A 23,259-nucleotide genomic window follows, 5' to 3' on the forward strand; every position below is an offset into this window, starting at 1 on the left:
GACAGATCTTATCGGCACCGGCGTCGGGCTTTGTGTCTCAAAGGCGGAGGAGATGTCAGGAGCTTGTCACGGACTGATGGACTGTTGAATATGCAGAGATATAGCCGGTGTACATGCGAATACGCGGCAATGACACGAACATTCACCAGAAACGAGGCTCAGCGCCAACTTAGTAGTTTACAATGTGTGAATGTATTCTCCAAGTAACAAATCAATGCATTGATTGTTCTTTTTCTGAACATATAAATTAATTGTGGCTCAAATTCATCGGTCATTCAAAAGATTACCAGTTCTTTGTCGTTACTAGAGCTGTCATGGAAGTTATTAGGATTTGAAAGCGGTATTTCAGCAGCTGTCTGTACAGGGTTCATACGTTGCATCAGCTCTATCAATAAATCGATTGTTTGATCTTTGAATTAGGACTAATATCACCAATAATGCTCCTCAATAGCGCAGCAATTGAAAAGCACCCTATCTTGATGTCTCTGGTTGTTATTGTGTCGATCATTCGCTGAACGATAAGCGTGTTGCTGTTGAATGTTGAAATGCAACGCAACAAAGAATGCATTTGTTTTAAGGGGGGTTGGATGGAGCGATGAGGCAGCGGATGGAGAGCAGGAGAGAGAGAGAGAGAGGGAGGGCGCAGGAGTGCGGGGGCGAGGAAAAAAGAGAGAAAGGGAGTCCACTGCTGCCAGAGTGATTGAGAGAATGAAAGAAAGGGGGCATGAGCAAATACATGATAAGGATTACCACACATTTCATTTGATATGTGGTCCACAAGGCCAGGCTCTGTGTGTGTGTGCTGTTGTATGTGTGTGTGCTGGCGTGTGTGTGTGCTGGCGTGTGTGTGTGTGTGTGTGTGTGTGTGTGTGTGTGTGTGTGTGTGTGTGTGTGTGTGTGTGTGTTTCCACACAGAGGGGATTTAGGTAGGAGAAAATAGGGCCTCTCGTTTCCACTAATGGGGGGCACCGACTTTGAGGGAATGACGAAAGAGTGGAGAGAGCCAGTCAACTTCAATTACGACCTCAGGTAGTTTCCTCAGAGGTGCAGTATAGTACCTTTAAGAGGGAATCGATGAGGTGACAAATTGTTGTAGACAGCAACCCCTTTTTTATTACCTGCCTGACTGTATCCAAGGCGGGATGCTAGTCTAGTATGTGTGTGTGTGTATGTGGGGGAGTGTGTGTGTGTGTGTGTGTGTGTGTGTGTGTGTGTGTGTGTGTGTGTGTGTGTGTGTGTGTGTGTGTGTGTGTGTGTGTGTGTGTGTGTGTGTGTGTGTGTCTTTATGTATGTGTGTGTGTATGTATGTGTTCGGTGTCTGGCTTTGTGGGTGTTTTGTCAAGTATATATAAACCTGGGGTGTTCTTCGTTCATGGTAATTGAGTGCTTTGGTCCATTGCTGTTATTTTGGGGGGTGGAGGGGGGTTGTTTATGCTGCTGGATTTAATGGCTTGTTATCTGTCTAACCCTGTTTAAGCCACGTTCTAATTGGTTTTTGATTTTGTCACCCACTGCTTCTGCTTTATCTCTGTTGGTCTTTTTAACATGCAACAACGCAAACCCATCTATTTGTTTAGCGCTAAGGATTTCCCCTAGGCCTTTTCATATTATCTAGCCCTGTCAAATCTAAAATGCCTTTTTATGGCCAGAGGAAGCAGCCGATGTGCTCACTTTTATTGGCTGGAAAATATGTAGCGAACTTAATTGAGAGTCTCTTTTATGGAATGGGGGGAAAAGCCCTGATGAATAGGTCACGCGGCAGGGCTTGCAGTGCTGCAATTTGGCTCTCGGCATGAACACTGGGATCCTCCGAGGTGAACAGAGAAGAAGCTCGGTAAACACAAAGGAAGTCCAGAGGAAACAGAAAGGGGGGGCTTGCCTCCATCACAGAACTTAGGCCCAATCCCATTTCTACCCCTTACCCCTTCCCCTTCCCCTTCCCCCTTCAAAACAAGGGGGAGGGGGAAGGGGTAGAAATGGGATTGGGCCTTAGGCTCTCGTTTGCATGCAAGCAGGTTTACAACCAGCAAAGTATAGGGGAAGCGTAAATTACGCTGGAACTAGATTTATACTGCCCTAAGCGGGGAGCCCCTTTACAACCTCTCTAGCCACCCCTCCTGCACTCCCATTGAGGCAACGGAAGCATAAATACGGCCATCGGCCAATCGCGGCGGGCCTCTGGATCCGGTCCAATTCACCATCGGGGGAAGTACAGCAATTCCCATCCGAGAATGAGCCGATGGATCTCTCTATTTGCATTGCAGGGGTTTAAACGCATTTCTTCATAGCCCCTTAAAAGCCGGCAGAGGAGTACCTAGACAGGCCAAGAGCGCCGTTCTACTCCCACAGTCCTGTCCGAGGTGCGGGATAAAGCCGTACGCTGCATCTATGGACCGGCGGATAGGGGATTGGAGGAATCACTAGCCACATTAGCACCACGGGCGATATTAGCACCACAAGCCATATATGCAACATACGCAACATTAGTGAAGTTAGAAATATTATCAACATGAGCAAAAGACTGGGCCTCAGCAGCCGTGTTCCACAGCCGGCAGGTGAGTAAGGTGAGTGTGTCTGATTCCTGCAGCGAAGGGTGCAGGGGGGGGGGGTGGCACCCATCCCACCGCTCGCCGCCGTTCATCTGTCTAGCTCAGGTGACATTTCTCTGACGTAAACGTGACCTTTTGTGTTCCGACGCCACCGGCGCGTCGAAGCCGACGTCCCAAAGCGACGCCGACATTAACGCCGAACACGTTTTTTTTTTTTAACCCCCCCCCCTTCCGTCTCTCCGCAGGAAAGGAGGAGTACGTCGCCACCTTCAAGGGCTCGGAGTTCTTCTGCTACGACCTGTCCTTGAACCCCATCCAGAGCAGCAGCGACGAGATCACGCTCTCCTTCAAGACGCTCCAGAGGAACGGCCTCATGCTGCACACGGGCAAATCGGCCGACTACGTCAACCTGGCGCTGAAAAACGGCGCCGTCTCCCTCGTCATTAATCTGGGCTCGGGAGCGTTTGAGGCTCTGGTGGAGCCGGTCAATGGGAAATTTAATGACAATGATTGGCATGATGTCAAAGTGACACGGAATCTACGGCAGGTAACAGTGCAGAAGGACCACGCGGGGGGATCGAGTTAATGAGTCCGAAAACAGAATCGATTTGATGGTGCCGATCGCAGCCAGTCAATGTGTTTCAGTGGGTTGTATGGATCCGGTTCATTGACCTGTACAGATGGTGATGGGGCTAATCCAGTGCCACCGTTGAGCAGGCCCCTAGATAACTCAAGAAGGTTATGCTACGTGTGGAGCACTGGGGGCAGGCTTGGTTATCACAATGTTTAAAATACATTGGATAACGTGTCGTTTGTCTCTGGAATCATTACATTTATTTAATGTATCGATGGTTATCGAAAACCAAACAAAATCGAAATTATTAGAAATTATTCATTCAGATTGTTGGCTGCTATTCGGAGAGAGCAGAGAGCAGTCTCTTATGAGGTTGTGTGTATGTGTATTTGATGATGAAGATTCACATTCTGCAAGAGTAGACATAATCAGAATTTCCTGAGGCAACTAACTAACTCCAAAGCCATCAATACTTACGGCAGAGGAGGTACTGATGAGTTTTATTGTGCCTTTTGTGTTTATTCACAGTTATTATTAGAGTTATTATTTAGTGAAATATGTGATAGAATGTAAACCCACAAACAATATTGCATTATCTACAAGTTAGTCGGTATCTGAATTTAATGCTTTTATATCTCAATAAGTAGTCTTTTTGTTTCTGCTCATCTGAAAGGGAAACAATTGAGATTTTACCTTAATCAGAATCCAATTACCTGGCCTCACTTGCATAATTTAAAAGATAACTACTCAAAAGTTCAGTCTCTTAAATTGTGATTAACCAAAGTATACATAGCATACAAGTGCATGCATTTCTGTAGACTCATAATACCAGCGCTCTTAATTTGGTATCAGGGTCTCTGCTTCTTTCATTGCAGTAAACACGATCCTGTGCTCCATCAATAAGAACACTCAGCATTAAGGGAAAGCCGGACAAGTTTAGAAAATGCCGGATTGGTTTCAAATTCTCAAATAACGAATACTATTTCTGACAATCCACCGAATATTCACGGATATCATATGATGGGGATAATTATATGAATAATGATGTAGAGAGAACAGATCGTCCTCTGAAATAGATTACAGTGACCCTGGGACATTCGGTTCGCAGGGTTGTCTGCCCTAGGCATGCCCTCCAAACGAGCGGTTGGATGTGTGCGTGTGTGTTTGCTGCGGCCCTCTGTCAGGGCTGTGGGCTGGTCGTGTACCAGACACGGTGCGAATGCAAACCACACAGCTGTGAATGTTTTAAGGGATACCCGGGGAAAGCTCCGCTGCCAATTTTTTACAGAGTATTCTCTTTAGTTCTCTTAAGGCTGTTTTCAATTTTTTGTTTCTTGTCGAAATTATTTTGCCCTTTATTTCTCTCTGTTACTAACATGCTTCGGAAACTAACTAACATGTCATTCATGGAATGTGTCATTCTACTAACCGGTATTGTTTTTTTGGACCACAATGTACTAACGACAGTGAGCCATCATATATATTTTTGGAGTAACAGTCGTTATTCTGTTCACAGTTTTTAATTTCCTTTCTCCCCCCTCTTCCACAAAGCACTCAGGCATTGGACACGCTATGGTAAACAAACTACATTGTTCGGTAGATATCATCCTAATTGTCTCTTAGTTTGGGTTTGCCGTGTCCTTTCTTTTCCTTTCTTCTTACCGTAGACGCCATACACACACACACCCCCCCCCCCAAAAAAAAGGGGGGGAAACTGCGGTTGGTACTCTTCTGCTTAATTTAGGACTACTTCTTCTTCCTCTTTGATTTTCCCCTCCGTTCCATTCATTGGGTTTCCACCCTCTTCCTTACGACACCTGTTGCCTCTGTCTCCAATTCTGTTTTAATCCACCCTTCTGTAGGCGCATCGTCTCGAGCCCTTTGCATCAAGCAGTGATTAACAAGGAGGGGCTTCTCCTGACCAACTGGCCTGATGCTCTGTGGCTCTGCCAGTTCTATTCTCATCCACTCTGCATGGCATGCATTTTGAATACGCGCCGCTGTAGCCATCCCCCCCCCCCGCCCCCACCACCCTCCCCCCTCCCCCACCCCCCACCATCGGGTTCACAGTGGTCCTGTGTGCTTCTTCGGTCGCTTCTGTGGTCTCGTCATAGCCGTTTTGTTGTTGTTTACAGCGACAGCCATGTGCTTAATGCATGCGTCTAACACGCGATGCTGTGTGTAAGACGGATCGCCCTTAACCTTCTAATACGATTTGTGTTTGGTTTTCATGCTTTTTCGATGCATGTGTGCTTCTCCCGCTTCTCTCCCATTGGTCGTTCATTCACTTATAACAACAGTGTGCCTCTCAGAGCATGTTGTCCTTGTTTTAACACAAACGCACGTTTTGATTTTGTTTTCTAGAAACTGCTGCAGGTACTAATATGTATTTAGGCTGAACTAACCGAGATAACCCTACTAACACCATTTTTGTGTCTGCTACGAAGTACTTTTTGAGTTGCAGTAGGGACAATACTAACACTGTATTTACTTTATTTGTTTACTAACTGCAATAGTAAAGCTCCTGGGGGCTTGCATTCTTCCTACTAATCCTAGACTGGACAAAATAATCCAAACAAAAAATCAAAAACAACAACATGAGAACATGAAAAACAGACATGAAAATGGGTTTCAAAAAAAAAAAAAAATCGTAGAGAGATAGAACAAAAAAAAAAAAAAAAGGCCCAAGGCAAAACAAGCCACAAAATGGCGGTGGCTGTGGGCGCTCCTGAGAACAGCGTGTCCTCTGCCTCTGCTCGCTTCGTGTAGGTCACCATCTCCGTGGACGGGATACTGACCACCACGGGCTACACCCAGGAGGACTACACCATGCTCGGCTCGGACGACTTCTTCTACGTGGGCGGCAGCCCCAGCACCGCCGACCTGCCCGGCTCCCCAGTCAGCAACAACTTCATGGGCTGCCTGAAGGAGGTGAGCAGCTCCCCACCGCTCCCCGGAGGGAGGGGCGGTGGAGGAGGAGCTCACCTCAGCCCCTCCTCCACACGCTCACCCACCCACTGACGCGGTCCCTTCCGCTCACTGTCCTCCTTTCACTTTTGGTTTGTAGCTCTCGCTTCCCCGCTACCGTTCTTCTTCTTCTTAGCTTTTCGGTTGCGTCTTGGCCTCCACGGCTCGCTTCCCCCTGTGATGTCTAGACAGGCACACGCACACATACACACACACGAACACACACACACTCACACTCAAGCACACACACAAACAAATACAACCACACAAATACACACACACACATACACACAGACACATGCACAATGGCGCAGGCACGCATTTGCGCAGACACACACACACACACACACACACACACACACACACACACACACACACACACACACACACACACACACACACACACAAGCCTTCAAATGCATCCACCAGCAACTAAGTGTCCGTGATTCTGGATTCCCCAACAGATTTCTTTAACATCAGATCCCATCAGATGTTTGATCATTAGATCCATCAGTTCAATTTCCACATCAATTCCAACCGACTCCAATAGAATGTACTTGATGGTATGATTTCTCATCTGAGAGCTATCTCTTTAATGTATCTCTTACATGGATATATCTATATCTTCAAGTATAGCTGAGGCAGAGTGTTGGATGAAAGACAACAGATGAATGCAGCCGCTATAAATTAATTAATAGCAAAGCGATTAAAAAAGAGACAACGCGAAGGGTGATTTGAATATTTGGCAACGTTTTGTAACAAGTACTCATTCAAATCGTCTGCCGTACATGTTGGTGTAATATCACAGGCATAACACTTATGACACCTTCATAAAGGAACACAACGGTGACATGTATGTATGTATGTATGTGTTGGCTACAATGGACCTTTCACACCCTGCATGGACTGAGAAAAGGATTAAAAGAGAAAAGAGACTTGGGGAATGTTCTTTCTCATCAAGCAGTGGTTAATCATCTATTTTCAAAAGTTCATCTCCCTGCTAGCGGTTTCATAGGTTTGGTTATCTTCATATTTTTAACAATACAATCTATTAGCGTTCCGTCATGTAGTTTATTTAGTGTGTCTACCCTGAAATCCGAAACCATCAAGCATTCACTTCAAAAACCACCAGGGATCCACAGTGCTATCTGCAAAACCGAATCTCCTATGCGCCATACAAGAAATATTTCATTTATCTTATAATTCCCAGTCATACCCCGCAGTCTTTTTGTTTTGGTTTCGGTAATCTTATCCCTCTCGTTTCCTCTGTCTCTCGCCCAGTCTCTCTATTGGTTTCTCTCTCTCTCTCTCTCTCTCTCTCTCTCTCTCGCTCTCGCTCTCGCTCTGTGTCTCGTTCTGTGTCTCTCTCTCCCTCTGTTTCTCTGTTTATTTCTGTCTCTCTCTCTCTCTCTCTCTCTCTCTCTCTCTCTCTCTCTCTCTCTCTCTCTCTCTCATCCTACAGTGGTTGTACTCCTTCACCTCAAGCAGGAGGCGAATCGAGCGTTCTCGGTGGAGCTTGCAGGCCGTTGTGAGGCCGTTCCTCTGGTGGACTAATGAGCAGGCAGGGTGTTAGAGGCGGATCATGTCAGCGCTCTGTCTTCAGCTCATTACACAGCGCTACGAGTCCTCTATCTATGTACCCCCTCCCCCCTAGCCATCGGGTGCTCCGTCCTATGGGAGTACACTTCAAACAGCACAGGTTTATATTAAGATGACCTGGTCAGTTTGGACCGGTGAACTAGTGAGCGTTCTTTAGTGGCCTAGTCATGTCCAGAAAATTACCTTTTGAACAAATAAGTGAACAAACTCTAGACACACACACATTATTTTTCCTTTTTTTATTCTCTTTGATGGATGATAGTTTTTATTAGATTTGATTTCCTGACCATCTGGTTGTACGACTAGCGGTCCCTGTACGCATCACCCTGCCGGTCAGAGGGAGACGACATCTTTGTGTGTTTCCTACGCACACACACACACACACACACACACACACACACACACACACAAACACACACACACACACACACACACACACACACACACACACACACACACACACACACACACACACACACACACACACACGTGCAAGTGAAACACCATGTGCTGCGTGGCCTCTGATGCATGTTTTTCTTCCCATGGGGTAAAACTCTGGTCCATCGTTGATCTGGAGATTTCTCACCAGATTTGCCATTCCTGCACCTTAACGCGCGATGATGAAAGACAGTGTGATGCGGCTAATGGCCAGCATGTCACCAGACGAGGCTGGTTGAATACAAATGCAGGGCTGGGTCACATGTGACAGAGAGAGCTCATCGCTCAAACACAAAAGCTCCTTCGATGCTAAAAGGGGTGCATGGGTGTGAGGGGCACACGTGGGCCGTAGCAAGCAGTCTGTAGCACGCATATAGCACACATAGCCTGTAGCACACATGTAGCACACATGGGCTGTAGCACGCAGTCTGTAGCACACATAGCCTGTAGCACACATATAGCACACATAGCCTGTAGCACGCAGTCTGTAGCACACATAGGCTGTAGCACACATAGCCTGTAGCACAGATATAGCACACTTAGCCTGTAGCACACATATAGCACACGTAGCCTGTAGCACACATGTAGCATACATGGGCTGTAGCACGCATTGGCCGTAGCACAAATAGCCTGTAGCACACATGGGCTGTAGCACACATAGCCTGTAGCACACATGTAGCATGTATTGGCCGTAGCACACATAGCCTGTAGCACACATGTAGCATACATGGGCTGTAGCACACATAGCCTGTAGCACACATGTAGCATACATAGCCTGTAGCATGCGTGGGCTGTGGTCGGGATGTGGTTCATAGGTGTTATCTAGTCCACATCCTATGTGTCTGTCTTGGGTCTGAGAGGAGGGCAGGCCCTGCAGCTCAGCCTTAGGCCCAATCCCATTTCTACCCCTTACCCCTTCCCCTTACCCCTCCCCCTTGTTTTGAGGGGGAAGGGGTGGAAATGGGATTGTTCTACCCCTTACCCCTTACCCTTACCCCTTCAAAACAAGGGGGTATCTATCTATCTAGGGGTAAGGGGTAGAAATGGGATTGGGCCTTAGAGATGGCCTCCTTCACACCCTCTGCAGTAGTCTTTCATTTATTTGTATTTTTATTTCACTCCATTTATTTCATTTCTAAAAGCTTCTCCAGCACAAGCTTTTAGAATAAGAAATTAAGTGGTAGTTGCCATTTGCTCGTGCTGTTTCTAAATGATTTATATATCATTTCCAGAGGGATGAGTGCAAGAACGAGTTATAGTTCTGGCCGGATGAGAGAACAATACAAAGTAAAGTAAAGCATTACGTTATTACCATTATCGCATAAATCAAGGAGGGGAGTACTCATCCTTTCTGTGCACCGTTGTGAACATGCTGTTACCTGTATGACGCAGTCTCAGTAAGACACAACCGAAAGTAGTAAGCTGCATGCACACACAATCCCACAGGAAGTGTCCCTGTTTCCAGATTAATGCAAAACAGGATGTTGAGTAAGAAAAGGAGAGCATTTGTTTGGCAGAAACATGGTATTTGAGAACTAGATGGATTGGTGGTGCATTAACCGTTGGATAGAATATAGATAGATACATACATTGATTGGTGGATGGATAGTTGTATTGAAGATATGGTGGATAGAAGTATTGTATTGAAAAATATCTTTAATTAGACTCAAAGCACATGAGAGATGCGTGGATAGATAGATGGGTGGGAGACAGACAGATATACAGGTACACACTTCCAGCTCGATGGACAGCATTTCACAACTGTTGACACATGCCAAGTGCTTAGCTCTGTGTTTGACTTGTCATCATACATCACTCTGCCAACAGATTGACACGTAACAGGTACGTTTCGCACACATTCCACCACCTGCTGCAGACATAATATAATAATACTTTCAAAGCAGCATAATGTTCATATGTAAATGATTTGACATTCGCTAAAAATGCCCATTTTGCAATAAAAAAGCCAAACAAAGCCTTTGATGCTCATCAAAGTGATGTGTCGGTAGTGGATTTTGGCTGCAGTGCTAGCTCCATGCTCCTTCATTCCCCAAAGTGGATAATGGCCGCTTTATGGACACCCTTCACGTTTGTTAGACTCTTTCTAATTAGTGCTCTTACTTGATTTTTCAGCCCAAATTGCCGGGATTTTGTGCTCGACGTAAATTGCTGCTCTTTTACGAAGAGGCCGTTAGGAATGCTTTGGATGTAAAATTAAGATTCAGGGCAGGCATCACTCCTATGTATACGGAGACCCGATGCCAGCCACTTGTATAATTGCATTGTGTTCAGTGTAAGTGTGCGATTGTGAGAATTTAATACACAATTTGGCACTGAAGTGACCATTGAAACTAAAGAGTGTAATTAAAAATGATCAGGGAAGGCAAATTGTCCAGTCTCTTTATCTGTAGTAAGGCACGTGATAATGCGGCTCGTTTATGGTCGATCGGGCATTTAATGATGTTACAGCTCATCCTTTGCAAAGGCGTGCGGCCGTCTGTGCATTTGTCTACTTGACAGCGAATGGCGCCTTGCAGGTCATAGTGCTAATACACTTCAGTAAGTGAGCTATTGCCAATACTAATCATTTTATAGTTTGACGAGCCCGGTGCAATTGTTGGAGATTACCGGCCAATCATCGGAGTGTACATATATCTATTTTTTTCTTTTCTTTCGATTCAGTTGAATCCCATTACTCATGCTCCTCGCTGTTCATTTTTGTTTCCCTAATAGCTCTATTGTGAAGTGGCCTCCTCTTGGTTTATTTACTGCCCGTGTGTGTTTATGTATGTGCGGGAACACTTGATTAATCTGGCCCTTCTTAAGTGGCTTGCGAGAGGCCCATCCATCATTGACAGCTCCCCCCCCCCCCCGCTCTAATCTGAGGCGCCAACAGGGACCTTGATCAGCACTTTTACCTTCACACCTGCAAAGTAGGCAGCGATTTGGCTTTTTATCACTCTCCCTCATATACCTCCCACAATTCACCTGGGGACCCAGTGTTGCTTGGCTCCCCGAAGCGTTGCTCCTCCTATCAGCATTGTCTTCTTCGCTTAATAACAGCCTATAAGTCCCCCCCCCCCCCCGTGTAGAATGTACAAGTCAAAGTTAATCTCTCTAATCATCGGCGCTGGGTGTGTGCATCACACCGGCGGGCGACCGTGTGCGTTACCACAAGGCCTCAGGTGGTGGTTCCACAAAGGCGCGTGGGCTGCCTTTGCATCGGCACAGTGGCGACGATACAGAGCCATACCCTTTCAGCCTTTAAAGAAACACGGCTGTGGCTGAACAGCATGGTCACAGCTACACTGAAAAAGAGTAAAATAGGGTTGATTGTGTTTATTGAGCGCTTCATTCATGAATCGTAAAGTCATAAAGCATAGTCATAAAGCCTTGAGACTAATAATGAGTCTGCTGTAATCTATGAATATTAACACCAGGTCTCTCTTGTAAAAAGTGGCAGTGAGAACCAGGTGACTCATACCAAAGGTAAAATAACGAATAGACGGTATTGCCGTGGCGCTAACCCCCCTTCCCCCCCCCCACCACCCCTCCCTCCAACCACCAGGTGGTGTACAAGAACAACGACGTGCGGCTGGAGCTCTCGCGGCTGGCCAAGCTGGGCGACCCCAAGATGAAGGTGCACGGCATGGTGGCCTTCAAGTGCGAGAACGTGGCCACGCTGGACCCCATCACCTTCGAGACGCCCGAGTCCTACATCGTGCTCAACAAGTGGAACGCCAAGAAGACGGGCTCCATCAGCTTCGACTTCCGCACCACCGAGCCCAGCGGCCTGCTGCTCTTCAGCCACGGCAAGCCCAAGCAGCAGCTGCCCAAGGACCCCAAGAGGCCGCAGACGCTCAAGGTGGACTTCTTCGCCATCGAGATGCTGGACGGACACCTGTACCTGCTGCTGGACATGGGCTCGGGCACCATCAAGGCCAAGGCGGTGAACAAGAAGGTCAACGACGGGGAGTGGTACCACGTGGACTTCCAGCGCGACGGCCGATCGGGTAGGAAGGAGTGGTTTTTCTTTCTTTTTGCTTTTTTTCGTGAATGGGGGATTGGAATTCATGTGGGATGCCCTGTAAATATGCGTGTGTATTTATACCACGGCATTGTTTAGTCCTTGATTCTGATTGGTCATTCCCGTTCCAAGGGAGTGGTTTCTTGTTACCATAACGACACCTCTGGCTTCTAAGTATTTGGAAACGGTCAGCAACAAATCCAACGTTTGCGACAATGGCCAAATAGAACTGTCCACTTGTTTCCTTGGCAATGCGAAAATTAGATGGTCCAAGCTGTGCAGAAGAATATAACATTTTCAGTTGATCAGGTCAATAGGACACCAAGAACGTTCTTGATGAAAATGGCTCATATCTAATCACTGTAGGTAATGTTGCTGGGGTGTTGCAGAGCAACCTCGGTCAGATCCCTAGCCAATAGTCGTACATTATTGTGTGAAAAAGCCACCGCCTCAAGGTTCATTTGACTACTATATACATATACCCGTAGTACTTTCAGCCTCTGTGTTTCCCCTAAGGCTTCCCAAGAGAGCAGAGTGTTGTCATAGCACTTCCTCAGCTGTCACTCCAACTGTAAATGTGTGAGAAATATCCACACACAAGGGATCTGGTTGAAAACACAGTTAAACTCTTAACCTGCGCACACGTCCTCACTTACTTGTCAATGTAGCGCGCTGCTGAGAGCTGCGCTTTTTCTGCTTACATGGTTTCTGGAACTATTTGTTATGGAGATGGTTTCATGGCTCTTTGAATGTTCTGTGCTGAATGTGGCTGATTGAAATGCCGCTCTTGATTACAACCAGAAGCAAGACATGTTGCACGGGGAGGGGCTGATTCAGCGTGCCTCGATGGAAGAGCGGCAATGCTGCCTGAGAATCCACAAATTAGCGAATAGCTATTGTCACAAATCAGACTTTTCGATTCACAACTCGAGTCTGACGACAGAGGAGCTCAAGTCTGGGGGAACGCGGCCATTTCCTTTGCATCGGTTCATGTTTGTTTTCGACCAATCACGTTGCTGGTGGCAGGGATTTGGAAGCGCACAATTAGCCAACACACACATTTTTGATTTCCGACCCAGGTTCTTTGCAGAAGTTCTGCTACAACAGAGAAGGACTGCTGGATCCCGGATTAGCGAATAGGTAATGGGGATCGCACAATTAACTCGACAAATGCAGCTGCACACGCACACACACAATCAACCGTTATCTCTTTTGAACGAGTTCCAGTGCTGAGTTAATTATCTGTCCAAAGTTATTTTGGCCTGCCGTCGTCTCTGGGAGGCACACTGTGAAAGGTTCAGCGCCAGATCCCACTCCAGCACGACCGTGAGCTGCTGTAAATATCCACCCTGGACAAACGTGGGCATGTTCTATCACAGCAACAGTTCATCTCACTGTGGAGGATTTCCTCCTCTTCCATTTGATACACCTACTACTGCTACGCTTACTACTACTACACTGCTGCTGCTACTACTACTACTACTATTCTTATGACTGCTACCAAATGCACTTCTTCTACCACTATGGATACGTGTACTGCTTCTACTACTATTATACTGCATCCACTACTACTGAGAACTACTAGTCTACTACTCTTATGAATGCTACTGTACTGCTACTGATACTTTTACTTCTACTACTATACTTCCACTACTTTCACTGCTGCTACTATTGAAATATAAAGATGTGGATGCAAGCTGCAGTAAAAAACTGTCTCTAGGCTGAATTGTAAAATTGCTATTTCATCATTATGACCTGATCTGGTCATATTGACCTGATCTGTCATGGTCCTTTTAAATAGGACTATGTATCAATATGAATATAATTTATAAAAGGATTCGCGCACATTAACCTTGAAGGAATCTCTGCTTCAGGCATACACTTCACTTCTGTTTCGCCAAAAGGCAGTCGTGCCCCCTCTATTACTGTGTCCTCAAAGCGTGTGTGTGTGTGTGTGTGTGTGTGTGTGTGTGTGTGTGTGTGTGTGTGTGTGTGTGTGTGTGTGTGTGTGTGTGTGTGTGTGTGTGTGTGTGTGTGTGTGTGTGTGTGTGTGTGTGTGTGTGGTGCTTGCCTTTGTGTGTGCGCGTGCAAGTGCGTGCGTGCGTGTGTGTGTTGAACTGCCTCGGTCCCTGTTGATTTGCTTATCCAAGCAGCAATTTGTTACTGTGTGCTAAGAACCTGAGCCTTGCTATGTCATTCTGCAAATTAGATAAACCTCCCTGACCATGTTTACCACTTCCTCTCAAGAGGTGGAAATTAGATCAACTGTTTCATTACCCCCGCAAAAGAACAAAGCATACAGTCCCTAAATAGAGACGTATGCATTGCAACCAGAACGGCGGTTACCCCGCCCTCATTGGTAATGCCATCAGCCAGGGCAATGTAATGCTAAGCTAATACTGTAACTGCAGATGTGTGAGTGCTTTGTATGCTTTTCGAATGGCAGTCCATCCTGTTAGCCAGCTAGCTTTAGACGCCAGAGTTAATGAGGAGTGTGGCTTTAATGAGCATGACATCGAATTGGAAATATAGCAGTGAAGACTAAAAGTGAAACGTGTAGACTTCCCATACCACAAAACCAACAACAACAACATCCAATTATGTGTATTAAAACTACTGGAAATTGGCTGTAAGCTTATAAAAAAACAGTGTTAATTGTGTTGCTTGGATATCACACACACACACACACACACACACACACACACACACACACACACACACACACACACACACACACACACACACACACACACACACACACACACACACACACACAGTATCATACATTGTATAGCTATCTCTGCTTGGTCCTCTTGCCACCTTCTCCTAAGTTTCCATGGAAACAGGAGCGGATTCTTTTTCGCCGGACTGAAAGAATTACTATGAGCTGGTATGCTGAGCTGTGCACTAATCACATTTAGAAATAACTTCCCCAGGTTGAGCACATATACACACAGGTACAAAGAACAAACGTAAAAAATAAATAGCATCAGTGTTCTAAAGGGCTCAGACATTAAACATAGGAACAGTATAAACATGGCAGACGAGAAAGTGTCCAGAGTAAACAACATTAAAACTAATAACAATACGACTATGGGGCTATTGTACCATTTTTCTATTTTTTTACCTGGAAACAACAACTTGTTCTCTTGTAATGTTGGCAGTCTAGTGAATGAACAGCGTTGCTGTTCACGGCGTGGATGTCAATAGCTTTCCAAACAAAACAGGTCTCAGGTCTGTCCTTGCACACTTTACTTTCATTCATTGAATAGAAATAGAAATACAGAACTGCGCTGGCCTTGTCCTATTCAGAAACATTTCAAAGCCTACAGACTCACGAACATATTAAAAAAATACCATAATATACATATGTGAAGTTATGTTGGTATTTGTGTGGGGAAATTTTGATTGGCCATAGATGCACTCATCCTTCATTTAAGATCAATCCCAGAGATAAACGAAGGTAATTGACCCGAGTGTGGTCTCATCTTCAATGCATTGCTCAGTGCATGGACACGTACGTATGCACTGCGCTCCACATACCAACGTAGCGCTTCTGGGGGACAGATTCATGTGTTAGAAATGAGGACCAGACCTGTTTCCTATACACTACTTCCTGTTCACTGAATCAACAAATGTGTCCAGATCTGCCATACCAAAATATAATGTTTATATATACATCACCATTTTTCTTTTAAAGTAGGAAAAGGTTAGAAGGGATAGCATAATTGAATGTACGCCGTTGACATTTTTCAGTTTGATTGATCTGTAAAATATATTTTTAAAATGGCAGCGTGTCTCAACTGCTAGCCCGCTCCTCTTCCCATGAATCAAATCTCTTCATTTGATATTCACATAATTCAATGTGCAGCTTGATAAATAAAATATATGCTCTATTCTATATAGGAAAGCCTGCCGGTCCAATGCTGCTAGATTGACATATCCGTCGCTTGCATCGTGGTGCAATGCTTTGGCATTCAAACACGCACACGTTGGCCATATAGGACTAGGTAAAACATTTATGATGCTGAAGTATTTCTTTTGGGTTAGGAATGAATTTACCACGCATGGACAAAATCCCAGGAGTAAAAAAGTCACAAAACGTATGGTTTGGTCAGACATATTTTTCCATTTGTAAAAAAAAAGAAGAATATATCTAATAAAATCGTTTTATTGATACCGTTCCGGCAAACGAAGCGCGTTCAAACTCCGACACAAAAACTGCTACGGAAGCACCCGGACATCACTATCCATCGCGCGCTGTTGAAATGGTGAAAAGCCTTGTTTTCATTCATGCATTCAGGGCCAATAGCCAGTAACGATCCCCTCTCTCCCATTAAGTTCTGCTCCCTTGTCAGCAAATGGAATCCCCCCCCCCACCCGCAGCCCCCCCCCCCCCCCCTCTGCTCTCAGACAACATCCTCCAACCCCAACGCATTACAGTCTGGAGTCGCTCTGCTCTTAAGTGACCGGCCTGATGGCTGGGAGTGGCCTGGCTCACTCATCACCACATATTACACGGCTTCTGCTCGTGAACGGCTTCCCCCTCCGCCACTTAGTGCGAGCTGCACACATGAACGGCAGTGGGTTCGTACACACACACACACACACACACACACACACACACACACACACACACACACACACACACACACACACACACACACACACACACACACACACACACACACACACACACACACACACACACACACACACACACACGCAGGCACACGCACGCACCCATGCACACACACTTGCACATACGTGCATGCAGACACGTACGCACAAACACACACACACACACGCGCGCGCGCGTGCACACCGATGCACACACATATAAACACACGCCGTCACACATGTGCACGCACACACACACACGCACAACCTCTATCTCCCTGGTTGACTGCCTGGCGGGGCCACTGACTCCAGAGAATCCAATCACATGTAGAGATTTGGCCGTATCGTCCTAACTGGATTGTAGTAATCCCCCTTCGTCCAGCATGCTGGGGAGATGTGTGAGTGGGGCTAGAGGACATCATGCCAAGTGGAGTCTCCGGCTGCCGGTGCCCACACTGAGTGTGTGTGTGTGTGTGTGTGTGTGTGTGTGTGTGTGTGTGTGTGTGTGTGTGTGTGTGTGAGTGTGGAGTGCTTGCCACTTCAACGTAGAATCCCCGGTTCCTACCCTCCAAAATGGTGGATACAGTCGTGTGTCAACCGGGAGAGACGGTAAATGATGAATGGGTTTGTAGATGGGTTGGGGTCTCAGCCGGTGATTTCTATCTTCCGTTCTCCCAGCTTGTTTCGCTCCTTCCGGGTTATCGAGGGACGCCATCCGTCCAATCGTCTCTCTCCCGACCCGCACTCGCGTTTCTTAGTCAAGGTTTTATTTTTTTATGTTGTCGTTTTTTTGTGACTCTGTCTTATCTGTCATTCCACTCCCCCGCCCTCCCCCGCCCGGCCCGCCCCCTTCAACTCATCCCCCATCTCTTCCCAGACTACAACTTAATCTCCGTGTCCCCATCTCGTCGGCTTGCCATCTTCTCCTTCTCTTTTGTGTGCCGCAGAGTCCCAAATAAAACCCCCGGACCCCCCCCCCCCTCCTCCCTCAGCTATAAATAAGGCTTGAGCGTTCCACGGCGGCGCCTCTCATGGCACCCGCGTGTCGACGGCACGTCGCCTCGCGGGAGTCTGAGCAGAGTGCTCTCTGACATCGCCGGGAGTCTGACGTGTGTTTACACACACGTCTCCCCGGCGCTTTGACAAGCACAGCCGAGCGCGGCGCGCACAGACGGGCGCCTGCAAGAGGCTGACGTGCGTCCTCTTATCTCAAGCGTGCGTCGATTTAGAGGAACGCGACTGTAGAACGCCAGCGCCTCTCCCCCCCCGTCCCCGGGGAAGAACCGGCGGACCTTCTCGTGCACGCAGCGGAGATGGGGACGCGAGCGTTCCGCGCCTGGCTCCAGGGGGCCCCCGAGGACGGCTGCAGGCAGAGGGACTCTCCATTAGGCTTGACAAGTTCAATTTGTTCCATGTTTGTGGAGCGTGGTACAAAGTGGTCAAGGCGCTCCCTCTCCTGATCTCGCACGGAGATTTCAAGGCCGTTCGGTCGGCGACTGCTAATTGAAATCGCGCAAAACTCGAGGCATGTGGCCCGCTCTCTCTCTCCCTCTCTCTCTCTCCCTCTCTCTCTCTCTCTCTTTCTCTCTCTCTCTCCTCTATCTCTCGCTATCTCTCTCCCTCTCGTGCGCTCTTCGTTTTTCACGACTCATCACATGGATGGGTGATGACAGTGCTGCGCGTCGTATACCTGGCCGAACCCCGCTCCAATGGGGAAGGAAAGTCTTTGGCCGCTAATGAGTTTGATGTAGTGAGCTCGTTAGCTGTAACCTAAAGGGAGCTGTTCTGGCTTTGTGACGGGTGGGCGCTGCCAAGTGCGGGGTGCTGTCACGGCAGCTGTGGCCACGGAGGGTGCTGCAGAGAGGGCGAGGGAGGGAGGGAGGGAGGGAGGGAGGGAGGGGCAGGGTGGTTGAAGGAAGGTGCAGGAACAGATGCCGGGGGCCAAGACCCTGGGAGAAAAAAGCGGGAACATGTTAGTAGGGCCAGGTTAATCACTGTGCACCGGGTCCTCGTCTTTTCTCTCTCCAGCGGTCGCGCAAGAGAGGCTGGGTCACCTTGGCGGGAGAAATGGAGCACAGGCAGGAAGGGGAGAGCTAGCTTCCACTTAGAGTTCCCCTTGTTTCATTTTTGGGGTGATTATGCTTCGTTGTGGATTGAGGAAAACTTCAGTCTCACAAGCTTTAGCGTCCTGTTTTATGAAAACATGGTTATTCTTCGTATCATTGCTGAGAACGAAGGGTTGATGATGGTTAGCGTTCATTTAAGTTCATCTAAGTTCATTCAACGAGAGTTTGCAGTTTTTTCCACACAAACTCATTATACTGTGACTTTTAACTATTGTGCAGCCTCTTCGTCAGACAAACTTCCTGCTTTGATTGCGTTATAATATTTCTTTGAGACTGACAATTTTTTGATTGAATCTATTGAGAATGTGAAAGGAAATGGTTGTCTTTGTTTTCTTCCTGCTTTCAAACTGTGTGATACATTATTCAATACATAACAACAGGCTATCTTTGTGGTGTTTTGATTGAACTGTCTTTGTTGACAATGACGATTTGACATTCATCACCGCCATTATAATATTGTTATTGTACTCCCTGAAAATATTAAATTACCCATGTTTAATTTGAGATGAATGTTCTCCAGACAGCAGTGAAAGAATAAAGCCAAGTTAAAAAATAAAAGCTAACAAAGGGTTGTTTTCAGTAGCCAAGGGAATATGACATTTTAAAGTAGGCAGAAAATAATCAACATACCCCAATGAAACCAAAACACAAAGTGAACAAGCTCATTTCAAATAAACGTTTCAGGAAGTGAGATTCAACACCAACATTTTAGGTGTCTCCAGCTTCGGGGGGGATGTTTTTGTGGATCTCCTGAGCAGACCACCAAGGAGAGAGGAGACAGGACAGGCTTGTTGGTAGCTCTGTGGGGAGGGTGAGGCGAGGGTAGCCATTTGACAGCGACGGGCTCCTCATTTAAGGGCTGAAAATGTCCGCCTGTTCAGGTGTGCCTCTGGATTCCTCTGTGGCTCTGTGGATTCGCCTGTGACTAAATAAAAACATCATTCTGTGTGCAACTCGACACCGGCGCTCCCATCCCTGTTCCCCAGCAGTTGGGCATACTTACCCCTGGAGTCAGGCGATGTAGCAATGAGTGGCAGAGACCTGTTTTCTCGCTGCCGAGTGTGTCGATTACTGGGATGGCGAGTGGAGAAGGCAGGCAGGCATTAATTAGGGAGGCCACAATGGCTCCCACTCAGAGTAACGGAACCACGGACAAATGAATCACCCGCAGCCCCTGCCCCGGCCCGAGCCCCACAGTACGGCCCTCATCCAGCTCCTCTCCGTCCGGCTTCGCAGTCCAGGCATGTCTGCCGTTGTTTACTGTGCTCCAGATCGGGAATTAAAGCTGAATGAGTGCGATAAATCATGACGGGGCAACACACTCACACGCACACACGCACACACACACACACACCGTATAGCCATCGTAGGGCTGTGTGTGTGTCGAGAGAGCCAAACGGAGGGAGGGACAGCGGGGAAAAAAAACTGGCCGTGCACCGTTAATCACGTTCAGAAAGATGGATACCTTTTTTTGCTTTCTTTCGTGGGGTGTAATGATAGAGGGGGGGGGGGGGAGAACCTTTATTTTTTTCTCTTCACTTCCAGTTTTTTTTTTTTTATGACCACTGCTGTATAGATAAAGGAGATTTATTGTAGGAAATCCCCAGGAAAATGAAAAGGATACTCTAAGGGATCCCAGATTAGGCCGCTAATAGACCGCCTCACCTGTGATGAATGTGTTTTATCAACAGCCATCAGTCTTTCTAAATGGAGATACTCTCCACCTGTCCAGATGATTAACAGTAATTAGGGCTGGTTTCTTCATCAGCCCGGCCTCATGTTAATAGAGCTTATTCACATGTTAATTCACTTGCGCTGTGTTTTTCGACGAACATACTGAGCGATTGTTTTTGTTGTTTGACTCATTCAGTGCCAATGTGGATTAAATGTTTTTGCTGTTGTTTAGATCCATTCTCAAGGCGCAAATAAGTTCAAACTATAAGGGTTGCATTTCTTCAGGCGTGAAAAGGGATCTTGGTTCAAAACCTCAAAGTCTGCAGTCTGCCTGTAGGCATTCTTGAGAAATTTGGCCAACCTCACGAATGACCCAAATTCACTGTATCTGACTCTGGAGGAAAGCATCTTGTTAAAGCGTGGACCGAATACTAAAAACCCCTTTCTGACCCTGCGTCGTTCCCAGGTACCATCTCCATCAACACCCTGCGCACCGCCTACACCGCCCCGGGGGAGAGCGAGATCCTGGACCTGGACGACAACCTGTACCTGGGCGGCCTGCCGGAGAACAAGATGGGCCTGGTGTTCCCCACCGAGGTGTGGACCGCGTTGCTCAACTACGGCTACGTGGGCTGCATCCGGGACCTGTTCATCGACGGCCAGTCCAAGGACGTGCGGCGGCTGGCCGAGGTGCAGAAGGCGGCAGGCGTGAAGCCGTCGTGCTCCAAGGAGCCCCCCAAGCAGTGCCTGAGCAACCCCTGCCAGAACAACGGCGTCTGCCGGGAGGGCTGGAACCGCTACGTGTGCGACTGCTCCGGGAGCGGATTCCTGGGACGCTCCTGTGAAAGAGGTACGGTTGGCGGGGCTTTCTTCTGGGAAGGGGGGTCACTGTGCAGGATGATGAGGGGGAACGTGGTGGCGTTGGGGAGGAGGAGGAGGAGGATGATGATGATGTGTTGGTGGTGGTGGTGGACTTGGCGGAAGATGATGAGGATGATGATGATGATGATGATGATGATGATGAAAATGATGATGCTGATGATGCTGATGATAGTGGACGTGGTTTGAGGTGTTGGTGAGGATGATGAGGATGATGATGATGATGATGCTGATGATGCTGTTGATAGTGGACGTGGTTTGAGGTGTTGGTGAGGATGATGATGATGATGATGATGATGATGATGATGATGCTGATGATAGTGGACGTGGTTTGAGGTGTTGGTGAGGATGATGAGGATAATGATAGTGGTGATGGTGATGATGCTGGTGAAGAGGAAGAGGATGGTTGTGAGGATGATGAGGATGATGATGGTGTTGGGGCTGATAATAATGATGATGACGATGCTGCTGAGGACGGGGTTGAGGATAAAGATATTGCTGGTGGTTGTCGACATACCAGGTGAGACCAGCTGGTTTCTGTACGTGTCACCTATGCCTCCCTGTCGATCCTTTGTGTGTGCAATGATTCGCTCTGGCAAGTAGCATCACACAAGATGCTACACAGCGTCTCCCTCTCCCCTTGTCTTGTGTAAAGTGGCGCGGCGCCGTGGACATAATGGCTTCAAAGGCCCCTCTAAGAGGCCGTGGCTCTAAGCCCCGCCATTACGCCTGGTATTGATTGGCCATGCTTGATCAGTAGGGACCCTCCTCTTTCAAGTTCAGCCTGAATAGCGCCGGCTCGGGGCGTCGGCAGGGTGGTCTCGTCCAAAACACCCGGCGTCAGCAACCCCTCAGCAAACAATGTGGGCAGTAAAGTAAAGGCAAGAGCAAATGCTGAATGAACTGGAAGAGAAAAAAAAAAGAGACAGGAGAAAGGGCTGGGGGAGTGGGAGTGGGAGGGAGGAGGAGAGGGGGAGAGGGGGGAGAGGGGGAGAGGGGGAGGCGTAGCAGGACTGGAGAGAGCCAAGCGAGAGAGTGAGAGACTGTCAGGCGGACGGAGAGAATGAGTCAGAGTGCGTTGATTGTCAGCCGGCCGATGCGAGGGGTGGTGGATGCGGCGTGTGACTGATGCCTCGGAGAAGGCATTGCTGGTCACGTCCCCCCCCCCCCCCACCTCCCCCACCGTACACACCCGCTGCTAAATTGGCTGTCTTCCCCTCTCACCATTTGGCTCATCAAACCACTCGCTCACGACCAAACATGGTACGGAATACATGATCCGGGCTCCCTTTGTCTCCTGAGCCAGACGGCGGAAAAAGATTTGGGAAAACGCGAAAAAAAAAAAAGAAAAAAAAAAAAGACTTTAAGCTTCTGCTTTGAATCGGTAACCGCTACCGTTTTAAGCGTAACATATTCAACATCGCAGTCCTTTTCCTCGAGGACGGTTTATTTCCATGAAAATGCCTAATTTATGAACTCGTTATGGTGTGCCTGGCTCAGTGAGTTTTTTTTCGGCGGGCATGTGTTTTGTCGTAGCTTAGCCGCGCGAGGGTCGTTAGGCTAGCCTGTCCGAGACGTGTATCGACTTGATCACGATAGTGCTGGCGGACAGGTGGTGATGATGCTAGCTCCATCTCATTAGTGCAATAACTCCCTCTGCCTTCATTAGAATACATCAAAGTAACAGGTTCCCCCTACGAGAAACAGCGTTTCTCCAGTCGACAGTGTTGGTGCAAAGTCGATGCAGATTGCTCTGCTTTTACTGCAGTCAGCGTTGGCTTCTGAGCTTTCTGATGACAAATAGCC

At 47.5% G+C, this 23,259-nt stretch overlaps 1 protein-coding gene across 1 annotated transcript in view; it reads left to right on the plus strand.

The window, feature by feature from the left end:
- LOC130404927 (neurexin-1a-like) overlaps nucleotides 1–23,259 on the plus strand; it is a 188,485-nt gene that overhangs the window by 63,394 nt on the left and 101,832 nt on the right. Inside the window, exons 6-10 of the mRNA XM_056609876.1 lie at nucleotides 2,795–3,096; nucleotides 4,675–4,698; nucleotides 5,893–6,054; nucleotides 11,696–12,140; nucleotides 21,041–21,424. Of these exons, the coding sequence (XP_056465851.1) occupies nucleotides 2,795–3,096; nucleotides 4,675–4,698; nucleotides 5,893–6,054; nucleotides 11,696–12,140; nucleotides 21,041–21,424 (1,317 nt within the window). The remainder of the gene's footprint in view (nucleotides 1–2,794; nucleotides 3,097–4,674; nucleotides 4,699–5,892; nucleotides 6,055–11,695; nucleotides 12,141–21,040; nucleotides 21,425–23,259) is intronic.

This window comes from Gadus chalcogrammus, chromosome 15, assembly GCF_026213295.1.
Source record: "Gadus chalcogrammus isolate NIFS_2021 chromosome 15, NIFS_Gcha_1.0, whole genome shotgun sequence".
NCBI lineage: Eukaryota > Metazoa > Chordata > Actinopteri > Gadiformes > Gadidae > Gadus > Gadus chalcogrammus.